The following is an 18,107-nucleotide window of genomic DNA, read 5'->3' on the forward strand; positions in this document are numbered from 1 at the left end:
CCCTGTCCTCAAGTGAATAGTGCCTGGACTACATGGACCATCTTGAAAACTGGACCTATGAAGACTACCCCCAAGTAAGTGTAGGACTGCACTAGGTTATTTGAAGCCAATTTTAAGATGGGATGGATTAAAAGTGTTCAAGGCTTGTGCGGACTCTTTGCATGGTTTGAAGCTCCTCTTCGCACAGTTCAAAAAAAATTTGACCCCCGTTTATCTTGATGCCTATGCCTCCATTCTGCCTTGATTTGAAAATACCCTTTAAGTTGGTTTTCAACTTTTTCCGGTTTCCAACTTTTTCCTCTTCGTGCTCTCTAGAGGATGTTCCGGCCACCCTCTTCATAGCTGCTCATTCATCGGTTGACTCTCCATGGGAGATCTTAGCTAGCATTGCAGCATGGCACATTTGGAGAGCCAGATGCACTGAGACTCTGGAGGGTTCTCAGGTTCACCCTTCTTAGATCTTGGCCAGTACTTGGACAAATACGGTACACACTCTGATGGCCAGTTAGGCGACCATGCAGGGATCATCTCGAGCAGCCTCCTCCAGGAGAGTTACTTTTCTCAGAGATCGGAGAGACTCTCCCTTCTTTGCTAAGACTTCTACAGGGTTGACTTGGCATTTTCAGCCTCAGCCTTGGTTTCTTTCTACCTCATTCCTCTGAGGTGTTTTCATTACATGCTTAGCATGTTGTATTTCGACACAGAGCTTGCTCTAGCAAGTTTCTTTCTTACTTAATAGAAGTCTCCTTTTTGCCCCAAAAAAAAAAACTTTTTCCTCTTTTATTTATTCAAGAGGCACCAGAGTTAAAGAAGCATTCTACCTCAAAACAAATCTATCCCATGATCTAAGAGATTCTGTGGAAACACCTCGCAAAAAACAACCAAAGTATAGTGGTGGCAAGTGATGAAAGTAACAACATGATTGCCCATCTCAATGGAAGGCTCCACCCACTCCAACTTACAAATATCTTTCAATAGATTATTTAAACGACTGTCATGCAACGAGTGAAAGCAACATGATAGTACTTATCCTCAAGAACCTTCCCTACTACCCTATTGGGAGTTCTCAATATCGAAAACAAACTGAATAACACTATTTGCACCCACATACTCAATCGCATCCATCCACATGCTAGCCAACTCTTTGTATGCCTTCCCTCCTATGAATTGCAATCGCTTTATTCAAAGAGCTAGCCTCTATAGGTTATGCAATGATGCTCTGAATAGAGTGTCTCCCAAAGTCACTCCATCCATATCCCATGCGTGTGACACCACATCTCAGCCATATGTCTTGATGGTACTCAATCTATGGCAGATTTCCTTGTCTTAAAACTTGTGGTTCATAGGGCCTCACATGAGGGAGGAGTGTATGATGGTCCAAAGGCTACAATCTCCTTCACCATATAAATGAAGTAAGGATTGCGGGTTTTTACCACCATAACAACATCTGCTCAATAAAAGAAATGGCCCATTGTTGCATCTCTCCTAGGATGCCATGAGGCCACAGGGGCTGGCGAAGTGGTAACCCCACCTATATGTGTAAATGAAGCTCTACTCTCAAACAAGAAGGAAAAAATATATGCCAAATCTTGGTGGGTCAACGAAGCCCCGAGTTGAAATCCGCAAGGAGTGGTCTCTATAGAAGTTGAGCTTCACAGGAAGCTCCCTAGGTGCCAACCAGGTCCGCATGTGTGTAGCTATAAGAGATCATCCCGGATAACCTGGTTCACCTCATGATATGTGAGCAGCGAAGGGGCCTCAATGTTGTACCGAAAGGGGGGTAATCTATCTAAGTGGAACCCTAGACTCTCAAACCATCTACATGTAAGAGCATTTCTCTGGTCACTCTCAACTGCCCCAAAGCCATGGAAGAAGATAGGGCCTATAGTGCAAGAGGCATAATCATTGACGTCGTAGAGGTACATGATAACTTGAAATGTTGCATCAAGTTGTAGTGGGGATGCTCCCAGCTCAGCAATACTATCTCTATGGAATCGGAGGCTTATTGGAATCGTCCATGAGAGCAAGAGAACCTAAAGCCTCTCCACTCGATCCCAATCAGTCTTTGATAGGTCTAGCCCCAATAAGGGCTACCATACATTCCCAATGGCCGGACCAAGGAGTCGAACAGAAGAGATTGGTTCGAGGATCCTAGAAATAAGATTGAAAGCATTGTCGGGACAGGCATCATTCGTCACATTGAAATTCAAGCTAGAGAAAAGAAGCCCAAAGTATGTGTAGGATACCACAACCTCCACTAGTAACCCGTCCAACGTGAAGCTCTCCATGCATGGCTGGTCGGGATGTATTGAAGATCATGACCTTGGTTTGACCACGGTTGACCTTCAAGTTACGTGTCTCGCAAAAGGTATGAAGTGCATCCAGTTGTTGCTAAAGACCCTCTATTGAGGCTGAGAGCAAGACCACATCATCTGCATATACAAGGATCTAGCTTGAGAATCTGTCGAGAGAGGAACCAGTCCCCCCTAAGGGTCCCTATAAAACTCTCGAGCTCATATATATAGTAGCCAAACAGAGGTGGTGATAATGGACACCCTTGATTGACCCCAATAGTGCTCACAATCTCCTTTGTCCATCCTGCACCTGTCCGAAACCTGCCTAAGACTCTCGAATAAAGTGCCATGACTACATAAATTATCTCCAAACCATACCCCCACTCCTGTAAATATCTGATGAGGTGAGCTCTCACTAGTATGTCGAAAGCGTGCAAAGTGATCGATGTATGTGAGTAAAGTGAAAAGGTGTGCAAAGTACTCAGGTGAAAGACTGTGATTAAAAGTATGTCGTGATATGTAGTATGTGTGAGCGATGATGTGGTGTGAGGACAGGGGACGGATATACCAAACAAGAGATAGGTGTGGCCCCCTATTAGAGGGGGTGGTGAGACAAAGAACCGAAGGTATCAGGTAGTCAACTACGTTGGAGCCTTCCCCATGTGAGAAACAAGTGAAACCACTCAATAAATGTTTGTGAATGTTCCAAGCATTCTAGGTTACCTTCAAGAATGGGAACATCAGTCCAAAGGTGTCGTTCCCTAGTAACTTTCAAACCAGAACTTGGAATCATTATTTACAAAACTTTCGTGTGTGGTCCTTTGCAAGGGATAATGACAGATCTTTGTTCACTGAGAACCTTTCGCAACTTCAACTTTTCAACTCACACATAGTTTAAAAAGTTAAGCATGAATGCCTTGATATGTAGAATGACCATTGATTTTTGTATAATTCCACACCATATCAGGTGGATCAAATGTAGGCTGCTACACAGTGAATGAGAAAAAACAAGTATTCACGTTGTCTCCATGACAGACCTCTATCTCTTTACACTTTTCACGCAATCTAGATCTAGATCTAATGAGAGTGCCACACATGCGTCTCTCGAGTACTTAGTATTTCTTTCCTTCATTTATGAAGGAGATAAATTTTCCATGCCCAGCTCATAGAACAAGCCTATAATCTCAGGTAGAAACACAGGTCTTAGAAGGTAAAAACTGCAGGTGCACTTCATAATATGCAAATGGCTCATGAGGAATAGTATGTTGTTCATAAGCTCGATAGACAATTTTGACATGAACATCTTACAAAACACATATCAAGTGCTTTACCTTTGGGTGCTCTTGCCAAGCCGTGCAACAGAACTGAAACAATCAATGGCTTTGCTCTCTCAAAATTTAATGCACAAGATGTCAATTGCAAAGAAAGTAAATCTGATTTCTCCATCAAGGCCCCAGATAATGATGAAATGACTCGCTTGTTCAGGTCATGCAGCCAAATTGTCCTTCTTTCCTACAAAACTCAAAGCAATTTAAGGTATCATGAGAAAAAACTGCCTGTATCAAAGAGACAGAAAAAGATTGTCAAACCTCAAGGACTGTTTGAAATCAACATGGACATGTCGTAAATACAAATGCCACCTACTTCACCACTAAGCCAAAACAACTAGAATGCCAATTCACTGAATAGTTGTTGATCACCTTTCTAGCTCTATCATCAGGCTTCAAAACTTCTTCTTCAAGTGCTGATAAGCCACCAAAGAAACTCCACTTCACACCCTTCGCTGACTTTAATGCAGCCAAGTTCAGCTTCCATGTCTAGAAATGAACGATCCATACAAAAACAAGAATGAGAGGGACAATGAAGAGAAGCTATGTACGTGCACATACATGCTCAAATGTACCTACGCACACACAAATGGATGCTCATGTAACATGCACACACGTGTGTAGATAATAATACGAGTTTATCAAAGTTTTAAAAATATAACAAGACAAAACGAGAGCATTTCTCCTTAAGGCACCTAGTTTTCCTTCGTGAAAAACATTAACACCTTCTGATACTAGATTCCTGTGTAGATTATAAAGCACATAGAGGATCAACAAGAATTTGATTAAAACACAGGTATACCTTTGAAAAAACTAACATGTGGGATAAGAACACATGCCCCACTTGTTCTGTGTAGCTTGGATTAACCTCTAAAAAGTCAGAAGCGAGAAACTGAAGACAGCAGCTTCCAACAGCAATAGCTTCGGCTTTCAAAGCTTTTGAACCTACAATACAAAAGCAGGCAAAGACTCAATTTACCCACAGTTGATGGCGCATGTTCATACGTAATCAAGTTCCAATGCCGAAACAAAATTGGACAAATGCTATTTGAGTTGCAGTCGTTCAAAAGAGTTTCAAACCAAAGAAAATTGCAAAAACACTACTTGAGTTGCAGACAGCAGTGTTACATAAGCCATATACAGTTGATCATCCTATTTGAGGGGGGATCATCTTAGGGATTCTGAGGGCAGAATACATAGATCAGTTATAGTTCCATATAGCTCGTGGTAAAACTGAGGCACATTTTTTTATCCACGCAGTCTTTCAGAATAAGACTATAGCCTAAAACATTTTACATGTTTTGTGTATAGGTCCGTGCTGATCACGAAACTACTTAGAGCACTAGTTCCTCAGTGTGCTATTCTTTCTCACTATATACTTAAATGCTCCTAAAGGTCTCTTTAACTTGACACTAGATGAAAGGTTACCCTTTTCCAGAACATGAACACATCGTGACAAAACTGTGGCTTGGCTCTTCAATAACTGCTCCGCCTCAACAAGCTGTGCTAAGCCATCCACACAAAGAACTGAGTGCACCACAGACAGTTCATTATCCTCAAGTCGCCGCAACAATGCCTCAGAGCAGATTATCTTCATCTGTTAAATGGAAATATGCATACATGGCATTAGTCTCTTCCTGTAACTCTACCAATCTTTTAAAAGATCAAAATTTCATAGCCATTAAGGCATCATCCTATTAGGCTTCCTTCCAGCCTTGAAAACATCATTTCACAAGTCATTTTGTACTTTCCAGACGTTCAGTACATCACAATACAAGTTATCTGAACTTACCTCACTACACACTTGGCACATGAGGAATAAAACACACAATAAGAGATCGCAACAACTGTTGCCATTATCAATGCACCACTTAAGATATAAAGAATTTATCGCAATATCAGCAAGCCGCAACATGGATAAAAAACTTCACAAGGCGAAATTCACATGTCCGCTAATACAGTGGGAACATATATCTAGATGCATCCAGGAACATTAATGGCCCCTAGCAACCCACACAGCCATTCATTTGTCAATACAATCATCAATATATCCAAACAATTGAACATTGCTTCCCATAATCCTTGAAGCTCCCATGTGCTTGTACATATTATATTATCAATCATCTTGCACGCCAAATTATCATGGGACGCTATATGGAGACGTGTACTTAATAAGACTAGAACTGAAGAAGACTAGACCTCTAAACCTCACCTGCTATATGACAGGGGCATCCCTCAAGTCACGGGAATGAGCTACAGAAAAATTTGCCAATCTGAATTTAACCAGCTAACACATGCCTTTATAGATTCCACCCTCAAACCATCATGATCTACACCCACTCACTTCATCAATGCCAAAGAATGGGTGCAAATTGTAAATACTATACACCTATATCTACATATGGACAATAATGCAGGGACATACCAAAGTGAAATATCATACAAACATCTTAATCCAAACCGTGCCAAAGCAGTACCGATGAAAGCAGACTTGATCAAGTAGGGCTAGCACTATGTGCACATCTTCATAGAAACAATACATCAAAAAGGGCTCCTGGCAACCCTGTAAACATAAAATTTAAAACCATGCGAAAGAGGATTGTTAAGTAAGCTTAACCTTGGGATTATTTTTTGCTATAACGGAGGCCCGTTGTACCGCAATCTTTCTGATTTCAGCCTGGAAAAGAGCAAACAAAAAACAAAGTGGTTATACGTCCGTGCTAGTGCACCTTTGTATCCTCAAACTGGTTGGAAGACGTAATGCTTTTCAAATGCTCATTTAAGCATTATTTGCCCTCCAAACAAAAGCTGGTAATGCATCCACACTCAGCTTTCCTGATACTAGGAGTGGAACTGCTCATCTAAGCAGTATCTGCCCTCCATCCCCACTCAGCTTTCCTGAGACTATTAGTGGAAGTGTTCATTACAAAACATGGAATTTTTTTATGCTGGGATCCTTCATATGAAATATCAGAAAAGTACCTCTGAATGATCCAGAGACCTGTATATACTCTGATTTGACTCTGTTACTATAGAATGGAATCCTTCATCCAAGATGTTGTTTAGAAAATTCAGTACCCTTCCTTTTCTATCAATTTCCATCTTAGAGAGGAACTCCTGCATGCAATAAATTGAATATCAAACATGTTGATAATACTCAGAGTTTCATTCAAGTAGGTCATAAACTCAACTGATTGTTTTTCAAAAAATTAGCACACAACCTCCAGAAATCGATTTGTCGCTACATCAAGCTCATCTGGATAACAGTTCTGAATGGCCAAGAACAGCCTCTTGATTTCACCTGCATTGGCGAGCAATTAGACACTTAAATAAGACCATAAACTCTAAACACCTACTTCACAATTTTCAAAGCAACAGAAAGCAAACAAGCATCCATGTTGACAGCACCAAACGCAATCTCAGACATTAAGGATCGATGTGCCACATGTCAAATGAGGAGATAAAGGAGATAAAGGAGCTTGATACCTATGGATCCTTTTTGCCATTAAATGGGGACTGATCCAGTGGCAATGCGGGCATTGCATGCAGCCCAGATTAGGATATGGAGCTTACAATGAATGCCACATATTGGCTCACCATTCAGCCATGGATTGGCTGTCATAAGGACAGCAAGGAGGCTGCCACATGGTCAGATCTGACCCAACCAAAAGGGACTCGAAGGCTTGGCTCATTGAGGCACTTCAAGCGGATGTGGACCTGCCAGCAAGACCCCACTAGGTGCCTCTAATCGCCGCCTACAGGTTGGTGGAGGCTCTCTTTGCTTGAATACCAACATTTGGTATTGATGAACAAGTACCAAAAGTTGGTTTAAAAAATAAACTTTCCAAGAAGAAATAATAGGGGCTATGGTCGGTGAAGAAGTTTAAAAAGAAGTATATCATAGTAGATAACTATCCATACACATTTGTAAGACAAATATATCCAATCGTACAAATTAAATTTTTGGTGATCTAAAATCCAAAATTCTACTATGAAAATAAATGAGAAAACGAAAGAGAAGAAAACTGAGCTAACAAATTTTTTTGAAAAACTAAAGGTAGACATATTTAGCAAGCAAAGCAATGCTTATGTCATCATCAGTGCCCAGCATAAGAAGCTATACTGGGTTTCGAAAGACCCACAGAGTCTCTTGGGCAAAACCCAATGCTTAATAAAATACATGAAATAAACAAAAGGGAAAGATAACAAGGAGAAAAAAAACAAGAAAGGAAGAAGGTGACTAAGCAAATATAAACAAAAGAGACCAAAAAATATAAATAAAATCTCTCTGCACCAGGCGGCCAGACCACAGGATAGAGAGGCTGACAGAGCATACCTTATCCCATAGTCCCGGCAGACGTTAGAACATCTCTCTCTCTCTCTCTCTCTCTCTCTCTCTCTCCCTTGCCTCAATCCCAACCCTTTCCTACCCACCTCCTCTACTCAATCCTCCTCCTCCCCCTCCTTCAGCTTCACCTCCTCCTCTTGCTCCCGTTCATTCCTCCCTAGCCCTTTTCCTTGCTTATTCCTCCCCTCTCCTAGTCCCTACCCATCCTCTTCCTTCCTCTTCAGCTTCACCTCCTCCTCTTGCTCCCGTTCATTCCTCCCTAGCCCTTTTCCTTGCTTATTCCTCCCCTCTCCTAGTCCCTACCCATCCTCTTCCTTCCTCTCTCTCTCTCTCTCTCTCTCTCTCTCTCTCTCTCCCTTGCCTCAATCCCAACCCTTTCCTACCCACCTCCTCTACTCAATCCTCCTCCTCCCCCTCCTTCAGCTTCACCTCCTCCTCTTGCTCCCGTTCATTCCTCCCTAGCCCTTTTCCTTGCTTATTCCTCCCCTCTCCTAGTCCCTACCCATCCTCTTCCTTCCTCTTCCTCCCCTCCCCTAGTCCCTACCCATCCTCTTCCTTCCTCTTCCTCCCCTTCCCTATTCCCTACCCAGCCTCTTCCCTCCTCTTCTTCCCCTCCCCTAGTCCCTACCCAGCTTCTTCCCACCTCTCCCCACCGACCCTCCCTTTCAGCCCCTTCCTCCCCTAGTGTAGGCTCTTCTTCGGTCCCTGACTCCCTACTTCCTTCTACCGGATCTCTCTCTTCAGGACCTCCATTTTCTGCACCCCTCCTTTACTCACCTTCTTACCCTCTTACCCCCTCATCCTTGTACCCCCTCTCCCCTTCACACTCCACAGCGGAAGCAGTCCTGGCAGATAATCTGCGCTTGAGAGATTTAGTTATGCAGTGCATGGAGACTTGCAGACTTCAGGGCGCTGCGATTCAGTCTCTCACAGCACAGATACACACACTGACTGATCAGCTATCGACAGTTGAGAGTCATAGATCTGATCAGGACTCCCATATTCGCCAGCTTCATACCAGAGATATTGATCGGGACATCCAGTTACGGACACATGCTGAGCGCATAGTGCAGCTGGAGGCACGCATTCAGGGGCATGTTGTGGCATGCGATGATCGCCTCCAGCAGCTGCATGTAGCTCCTCCAACTAGTGCAGCAGTTGAGGAGAGGTTGGCCACACTGCAGACAGAGGTACAGAAGACCTCAGAGTGGGTGGACGTTGTGCGTAGAGCCCCACAGGCCCAGCAGACCACAGTCTCTGAGACTATTGCCGAGAGTCAGCGGCGAGCTCAGAAGGCCCTCAACATCCGCATCCGCGGAGTTGAGCGATCAGATACGAGATCAGCCATGGATCAGGCGACAGATTTCATATCTGGGACACTCGGAGTTCAGGATCATGGCATAGTAGCTGCATATCGAGTGGGCCGGGATCCAGCACGGCACCAACCACTTATCATCAGATTCAGAGATGCTGAGGCCCGTCTCGCAGTATTACGAAGGAGATCCAGATTGAGGGACCATCCACAGATTCACATGGATGAGAACCTTACAGCTCTTCAGTGGGAGGAGCATAGACGTCTCATTGCACAGAGGGATGTTGCCCGTCGTGAGGGCAAGTGGGCCGTGATCAGAGAGGGCAGACTTTTGATAGGAGCTATGCAATCTAGACCGGCTGGAGCCCACAGTTGACGACACGAGGCCTATGGGACACGTAGCCTGCCAGATAGCTTGAGTTTCGCAGTTTGGAACTGTAATGGTTCCCTCACAGCTCAGCCTGGCAACTTACGAGAGGCCTTTTTTGATCAGGACATCGTCTTCTTTACAGAGACCCATGAGAGCCCAGAGAGAGGCTTGCCGCAGGTGACAGGGTATGCCTGGGAGTCTGTCTTTCAACAGCAGACTAGACGATCAGGAGGAGTCAGAGGATCTGGCGGTGTGGCAGTTCTTTATAGAGAGCATCTCAGTTCGATACTCATAGTCATGAGGAGAGACCATCGGGCCAGATATCTTTGGGTACGGATCAGGAGACCCCCCTGAGAGACTTGTTTATTGCAGTATGCTACTTTCCCCCGAGACAGTCTCGTTATGCCTCAGATGGACCAGGACAGTCACCTTTTGAGGATTTGTCAGCCGATGTATTGGAGTACTCACGCCGCGGAGAGGTCATCCTTTTAGGAGACTTCAACGCGAGGACATCAGACAGACAGGCAGAGATTTTGGACTTTGCTGAGGATCCAGTCTTAGTTCCAGCTACCCCGGATGAGAGTTTTCCACGCTTATCTTCAGATAGAGGGGTAGAGGTGACAGATCAGGGACATCGCCTATTGGAGCTTCTCTCATCGCACGGCATGGTCATTTATAATGGACTTCGACAGTGGCCGCATTCATCCACAGCCACATGTTTTCCCTTCGCGGGTGGTGGTACGAGCGTCATTGATTACATCTTGGGTCTCCCGACTTTAATCCCTTTTGTACATAACCTCACAGTCGACCCTTTTATGCCTTCAACCGATCATGCACGTCTGCACTTTATTCTTACCCAGATTCCTCATGCCCCCCCTTCTAGACATCATGAGCGTCAACCATACTATGAGGTTCATTTTGACCACCAGTTTGATGATATTTATAGCCAGCACCTGAGTGGTCTTCTCCGTCCGCACCTTCTCGATGCCCTACCCTCCACACAGGATCGGTGGGACCTTGTACATACCTCCATCATCTCGGCAGCCCACAAGTCCTTCCCCGTCACTTGCCACACATCCAGTCCTCCACCAGTCGGTCTTGTGCCTTGTAATGGATGGTATGATGAGGAGTGTAAAGAACTCTGCAGGAAGCTTCGCCTTGAGACACAGAAGAAGTCTCCCCTCCTCATTGAGACCAAGAAGAGTTACAAGCGTTTGGTGCGACGCAAAAAGTGCCAATTTCTAGCCCGGAATGAGGAGGAGCTGAGAAGTTTACTTTTCAGCTGTGATTCCAAGGAATTCTGAAAGAAATTCCTTCGCTTGAAATCTCAAACTCCTCTTACAGACCCGCAGGTTTGGCTTGCCTATACTTCCACTTTATATGATATTCCAGACCAGCCACAGATCAACTTATCCCATGTGCCTAGACCCACCTCCTCTGCCTTCTTCTCATCCAATAGTGTCCGAGCAGCAGCTCATCGTTTGAAGACTGGGAGAGCTAAGGACCATGATGGATTGCAAGCGGAGTATGTAATCCATGGGATTGATGCCTTAGCTACAGTCCTCTCCCATCTTTTTAACGAGTCCATTTGTACAGGTCTTCCACCTAGTTGGCTAGAAAATACTATAGTACCCATACACAAGTCGGGGGATCCTTTGGAGGCGTCGAACTACAGGACCATTATGATTGGCCATGTCATGGCTAAGATTTATGCGACCATTCTAGAAGGACATATAAATGACCATGCCGAGGCGACAGGCATGAGAGCTAGAGGGCAGGCAGGATTTCGTGCAGAGCACTCGACTCTAGATCATATCTTCACACTCAGGGCTTTGATTGAGGAGGCGAAGTCACGTAAGCAACGGCTCTATTGTTGCTTCGTGGACTTCAGAAAGGCATTTGACACTGTGCCGCGTTTCAGACTCTTCCAGCGACTTCGTGACTTGGGATTCAATGGGGAGATTCAATGGGCGATCATGGCCTTGTATGAGAGAGTCACAGGTAGAGTCAGGACACGGGCGGGGCTGTCGGGGGAAGTACGCAGTACGATAGGGGTGAAGCAGGGGTGTCCTTTGTCTCCGACACTCTTTGGTCTCTATATCGATGAGTTAGAGATGTACATACAGACGATGGGTGGTACAGGTTCTTTACTGGCAGGATCCACGATACCGATTCTCCTCTATGCAGATGACATGGTTCTTATTTCTTCCTCCCAGCAGGGTTTACAGGCACATCTCCATGCACTCCACAGCTTTTGTCAGGACAGAGGGTTGTCTGTAAACCTTGGGAAGACCAAAGTCATGGTCTTCAACACGTCATACCAGGTTTATAGGAGAGGCGAGTTCTCTTTCACATTTGATGGGCAGGAGGTGGAGCTAGTCAGGGAGTATACATATTTGGGTGCCACATTTAGAGGTCCAGTCTTCACCATGACGCATGCAGCACGAGATAGGATCAGTAGAGGGTATGCCGCCTTGGCTCTTCTCGAGAGGCAGTGTGCACAGTCACATTTTCAGCATCCCGACACGAAGTCCTTACTTTTCGATACGCTGGTGAGACCTGCAGTCATGTATGCTAGCCCCTTTTGGGCAGGAGATCTCAATGTTGCAGATTGGAGACGAGTAGAGAGGTTACAGAGCATCATGTTCTCCAGATTGATCAGAGTGAAGCCCACGGTACCGCATCAGATTACGTTCGTAGAGTTCGGAGCTACACCCCTAGCGCTAGATGCAGCATTTCAGTCAGTTACATACTTGCATAGGATCAGGGCGCTCGGAGACTCAGCAGCAGGCAGAGCACGATTACCGTGGCTAGCACTGACATCCTCGCAGATGTTAGCGGAGAGAGGTCATACTTTTTGTTGGTACCACACACTCTCCACATGGCTCACCTCGCTGGGCTTGGATATGGATAGGCTGCCACCATTTCGATACAGCATAGATGCCCCTCGCCTCCCTCTCACTCGACATGAGCTCAGCCAGGTTATCAGGGCAGATTTGTTGCAGCTACACACGTTTCGCACTTGGGTTCATCCCACGGAGCTTCCTACGAAGATGGCCACATATCGTGACCATTTTCTCAGGATTTCAGAGGATGGCTTCATCATAGCCCCAGGATATATCGGCGTTCATATGTCGCACTCACTCAGGATTGCCTTGGGCCAGCTCAGGGTATCTTCCCACAGATTAGACGTTGAGGCCGGCAGGATGCGTCGTACAGCTACCGGACATAGACCCAGGCGAGAGACTAGGATATGCCCTTGTTGCACTATGGGGGAGGTGGAGACTGAGGAGCACTTTGTTTGCAGATGCCCTTTATATTATGAGATCCGTGGGAGATTTCACTGCTTATTTGGGCACGGATTTGGACCTCTCTCTCGGATTATGGAGTATGAGGATCAGTATTGCTTAGCGTTGTTCATCAGGGAGATCACCAGATACAGAGAGAGATTCCTCAGAGAGCACCGTCGCATCCCTGCCAGAGACCTGGTTATTCATGAGGAGCAGGACGAGGCGCAGGACCATGAGCACAGAGATAGCCCATCTTGCCAGAGAGCACCGATGGTTCCACCCCGAGGATGTACATATGACATGATCCGACAGCACCGCAGGATGATCTTACACAGAGGCCGTACCCGTCGCTTTATTTCTAGACGACGGAGGATGATGGCAGATTTTCGGAGGAGATTGCTCCATGGAGACTTGGCACCGCCAGCAGCCCATTTGACACTTGCCCAGATCTTCACACTCATGGCAGGAGGCATGGTCGATGGCCATGACTTCCATCATTTCTTTGGATCACAGACCCCTTAGGGAAGACGATGTTCCTCATATTTCATATTTTACATTTTGTATCTAGGCATTTTTGGTACTCTATTTCATTTCATTTTGTATCTAGGATTTTTGTAGCTATTTTTGGCATCTTAGCGGTATTACGATGAGGCCACCTAGTTGGCGCATCGTTGATGATGTATTTTCCTTTCGGATGATTTTGTGTCCCATAGGCCATGTATGGCCTTCCGTGGACCTTTAATAAAATTTCTTTCTTTCTTTCTTTCTCTCTCACAGAGATAATTATCCACCCTAGAAGAATTTAGAAAACTTATGCTCTTCAAAAGAGAGTTTACTTGTTTTGGGATGAGTAAGAATGTCCACGGTTATATTGTTACATGGCAGAAATGGCATGCAAGTGTCGTATCAACCGATGGCTCATTTTATTGCAACTAAGAAAATGTGAAAAACCCTGCATTGAGAAGATTGTTTGTCGAAGGTCTTCTAAATTAAATTGGCTACCAGCTAGTAGCAAGATAGGAAATTTGAGAGTCACTTTCGGTGCGCTGCCTTGCAGAACAAAGTTAAATATGAGCGCAACTGATTATTGAAAGTCAAATAGTTAGTTAGAACATTTCACATTAATCTTGGAAGACGTGCTACAAGCATATATGAGTTAGAGGCACCCGAGTTAGGAACAGTATCTTCCACTTTCAGAGTTTGCCTATGATAGTTCAAAACATTCAACAACAGGCTACGTCCATTCCTGTTAATGAATGGAAATCAGTCTAGAGCACCATCATCTGCAGGGCTTACAAAGAAAAAGGTAAAAGCAGCCAAAGACTTTCTCTAGGACACACACCATAGGTTGAAGAATATCCAAGTACAAACACATCTCAAGAAATAGTTAAAAGGTATTTGCATTCCCATAGAAAGAAAGTTAAGTTCAAAGAAAATGAGCAAGTCTATTTGGAAGTACCTAAATTCTCTAAAATCTTAAGTCCCAAACTATCTCTGAAGTATTATGAACCATTCACAATACTTGAAAATTTGGTAAGCTTACATGGTTGTTAGGTACGCCCCGAGTACGAAACGTTAGAAGCGCTTTAGGTTTCGACTACCTAAAGTTCCTAAAACTTAAGGAAACTCAGAAATAACTATTTAATGTAAATACATTGGGTTATAGACATTGTGTTTTAAGTTCAAGTACCTAAAGTTCCTAAAACTTAAGAAAACTTAGAAATACTATCCAATGTAAATACGTAAGGTTATAGACATGCAACTTCCATGCAGAGCACATACTATATAGCATTATAGTGATAAGATACTTGGTGGCCGGAACCAGATTTGCAGAATCCATGCAGCACCAGCCTCTACAAACATAGTTATCCATGCTCTGCACTTCTCGTTGTAACCTTATGCTCTGAACGCAGCACTGCTTGTTGCAGCCTGCTCAATTATAGGCTATAGCCTAATGCTGCAGCTTGCTGCCTTATACAGCCTCGCACTATCAATGTTTGCATATATTGCAACTTGCAAGGCTGCACGGACTAGCACAAGGACCGAGAGGGTTTTGTGGGCTGTCGCAGCCAAGGCTGAGATAGAGTTGGCAGACATAGCCCGCAAACAAAAACAAACAGGGTACAAAGGAGAAAAGGAATAGCAGGAGCAGATTCTCAAAATAGGCAACCTTACGACACTCCCCCCCTCCCCCCCCAAAAAAAACAAACAAACAAACACAAACACACCGCCCCCCATTTTCCAAGGTGCGCGCGCACACATATTTTTTTAACTTTTTCCGGGGGAGAACTAACTTACCTAAAACATACCTATAGTACCGAACCCACCGAAAGATTCTAATTGTAACCCATACCAACCATGCTTACAAGTTAGCCTTATCAAAAGGGTATGCCATCACTCCAAGTGGGGGGGTGATGGATGTAGAAATCTATGATGTGAAAGGCCAAGGCGAGGGATCCCATGAGATAGTCAACTACACTAGAACCTCCTCCTCCCTCCTCCTCCCTTCATCTTTTCTCCTCCACTTTCCGCCTCTCCTCCTTCCTCCTCCGTTCTCCACCTCCTTCCTCCTCCTCACCCTTGTTCATTCCTCCTCAATCCTTGACCCCATGAATCCATGAAGGAGACCACATCTCCACTCATCAACCTTGAACTCATCCTAAACCCTGCAACCCTCTCTCAACCTTAAAAGGGGTATCCCCTTTATTGTGAAACACGTATAATTCTTAGCAAGCTCTTTGCTTCAGCCCATGGCGGCTTGTATGAGTTATTATGCCAATCGTACTTTGTCTCATAAGCCCCTGAGGCCTCCCGAAAACGTTAATACAACTTTCTTTCTTTCTCTCTTTCACCTTGCATATAGGTCAAACAGGAAATAAGTACTCTCATGAGGGCATTCTTCCCCCATTGGAGGGCCCAATCAGCATCAAACTTCTGAATGCATTGCATTGTCAATCTCCACTACATTTATGGACTATTCTTGGATATTTCATTTTTATTTATTCTTTGATGTGCATGGTTATTAAAAGCTCACAGGTTACCTCTTATCAATTATGCTATCTTCAATATAGCTATGTCACCTTCGATGTGACCATAAGACCTTCAGTGTGATTTTATCATCTCCAATATGACTCTACCATCTTCAGCATGGTGTGATGGGATCTTCGGGATCCATAAAAGTCTAGTCGTGCTGATTTGCCATTGGAGTTGTGGGCTGTTTATACCTATTGCAGCGACCATTTTTCACTCATGTCCACTTCTGGAGGTAGCTTCACTTATTTCTAACCTAACCTGACTAAATTTTAAGAGTTTTGTTTAGACTAGAGCTGAAATCAGTGTCTCAAGAAACGTTTCTAGAGATTGCCAGGCATTTCGTCTAGAAACGGATTTAAAAATGTATTTTATATAAATTATATATCAAACATAAATAATTACTTCCAGATTCTCTCTCTCTCTCTCTCTCTCTCTCTCTCTCTCTCTCTCTCTCTCTCAAAAGAGCTCTCAGATACACACAAACACACTGAGCACTCTCAAAGGAGTCAAAAACAGTAACAGTTTGCACTAGGGCGTTTCGCCCGTTTCGGCAAAACGTTCTAGGCAAAACGCGTTTTCTGGTTACACTGGCTGAAATAATGATTGTTAAGAGTTTTTCTACAAGGACTAACGATTACTAATGCAGAATTCATGTGTTTCATAGCCTTAGAGACAAATTGGTCCCATAGTATGACGAGGATGACCTCAGCCTTGCTGGCTTGCTAAGATTAGGTTCTACCTAGCCTCTTCTACACCAGACACCTCCAATGACTGCCAATGGCTACTTTATGTTCTATCGACACATATTTTTACTCCTCGTCAAGAGAGAGCATTGTAATCTTGATAGGATTTCTACATTCCCTTGGGTTCAGTCTGAGGATCTAACTTACTATTGTAATTAATCATTCAAATAAAGGAAATATACTTAAGAGTAACTTGGCGAGGGGGTGTAACTCGCATTGGGTGCCAATGTCTTTCTCTAAGCCTTAATCAATATATGAATCCTAAATGATATGCATGTGAATGTTATTTCAGTTGCCATGGCTATTCACAATCATAAGTTTTATTGAGTAATCCATTGAAATTTGAGATTCCGCTATAGCAGAACAGGGAGTAGCCTGGCGAGGGGGTATAACTCACATTGGGTGCAAATGTCTTTCTCTAAGCCCTAACCTCTGTGTGAATCCTGAATCACATGCATGTAAATGTTATTTCAGTTTCCATGGCTATAGATTTTATTCAGTGATCCATTGGAAACTAAGATTCCGTTATAGCACGACTCTGACAGGTATCAGAGATGCTTTCCTTCCAATTGTAAAAAGCTTCATAATGGTGGATACTAGGGGAAACAAAGGAGGGTCACCAAAGAAAGTAGCCCTGGCAGTCAGAAAGACAGTGCCCATGAAGCAGCATAACACTAGGAGGAGACTATTGTGACACAAAAGACAAACATAGAGCCCATTAGAGATAAGGGGCACCTTTTTAATTCTTCAAAGCTGAAATGACCTTAAGAAGAAGTTTTTCGCCATGAACACTGCAATTCAGGATCCATGGGAGAAATCAGTTCGGCAAGCTTGGCCAATTAGGAATCATCAGACATTAAAAATGCTTTGACCACTCAAAAGCATCTTTCAAAAAAGATTATGTATTCAAAGATTCACAGGATCTGTTTAACGACACTTGTCAGGTACACCATGACTCAAAAACATGGGGTTCGAATGCGGACGTAGTGTTGATCAACCTTGGCATTATAAAATGCAGCCAATCTATGACTGCAAAAAGACAATTTTGATGGTTGCACATGTAGATCGATCAGGCTAGTGTTTCAAGTAGTCTCATACTGATGGCGAGTCTCCTTTAGGTAAAGAAGGTATTTAAGATATCAGTTAGTTCTTATTTGATTTATGTGAGGGAATCAAGCAAAAGAGAGAATAGAGATAGTACACCCGCAAATAGGAGAGATTTCCTAGAAGAATTCAAGAAGAACTTCTGACAAGGCTTGTCGCCTAAGTCTTGCCACCCGAGAGACTAGAGGATCTTACCATAAAGCTAATTCTTAGTAGTACACCACCCAATAGACCACCTTAGATTAAACTATCATTCAGCACACTCCTCCCCTGCCTTCACCGGTA

The 18,107-nt window shown here is 44.0% G+C and overlaps 1 protein-coding gene across 4 annotated transcripts in view; it reads right to left on the bottom strand.

The window, feature by feature from the left end:
* Nucleotides 1-18,107, bottom strand: part of LOC147893517 (ARM repeat superfamily protein) — a 207,170-nt gene that overhangs the window by 132,527 nt on the left and 56,536 nt on the right. For all 4 annotated transcript variants that reach the window (XR_015542194.1, XR_015542193.1, XR_015542192.1 and 1 more), the window contains exons 10-16: nucleotides 6,844-6,923; nucleotides 6,605-6,739; nucleotides 6,240-6,299; nucleotides 5,051-5,219; nucleotides 4,425-4,567; nucleotides 3,995-4,111; nucleotides 3,626-3,806 (exon numbers count right to left, since the gene is read on the bottom strand). Coding sequence is in view for 1 of the 4 variants with exons in the window: in XM_087385521.1 (XP_087241647.1) it covers nucleotides 3,626-3,806; nucleotides 3,995-4,111; nucleotides 4,425-4,567; nucleotides 5,051-5,219; nucleotides 6,240-6,299; nucleotides 6,605-6,739; nucleotides 6,844-6,923 (885 nt within the window). In the remaining 3 variants the exon portion in view is untranslated. The remainder of the gene's footprint in view (nucleotides 1-3,625; nucleotides 3,807-3,994; nucleotides 4,112-4,424; nucleotides 4,568-5,050; nucleotides 5,220-6,239; nucleotides 6,300-6,604; nucleotides 6,740-6,843; nucleotides 6,924-18,107) is intronic.

This window comes from Dipteris shenzhenensis, chromosome 15, assembly GCF_047967505.1.
Source record: "Dipteris shenzhenensis isolate YYH24624 ecotype China chromosome 15, Dip_SZ_1.0, whole genome shotgun sequence".
Lineage (NCBI taxonomy): Eukaryota > Viridiplantae > Streptophyta > Polypodiopsida > Gleicheniales > Dipteridaceae > Dipteris > Dipteris shenzhenensis.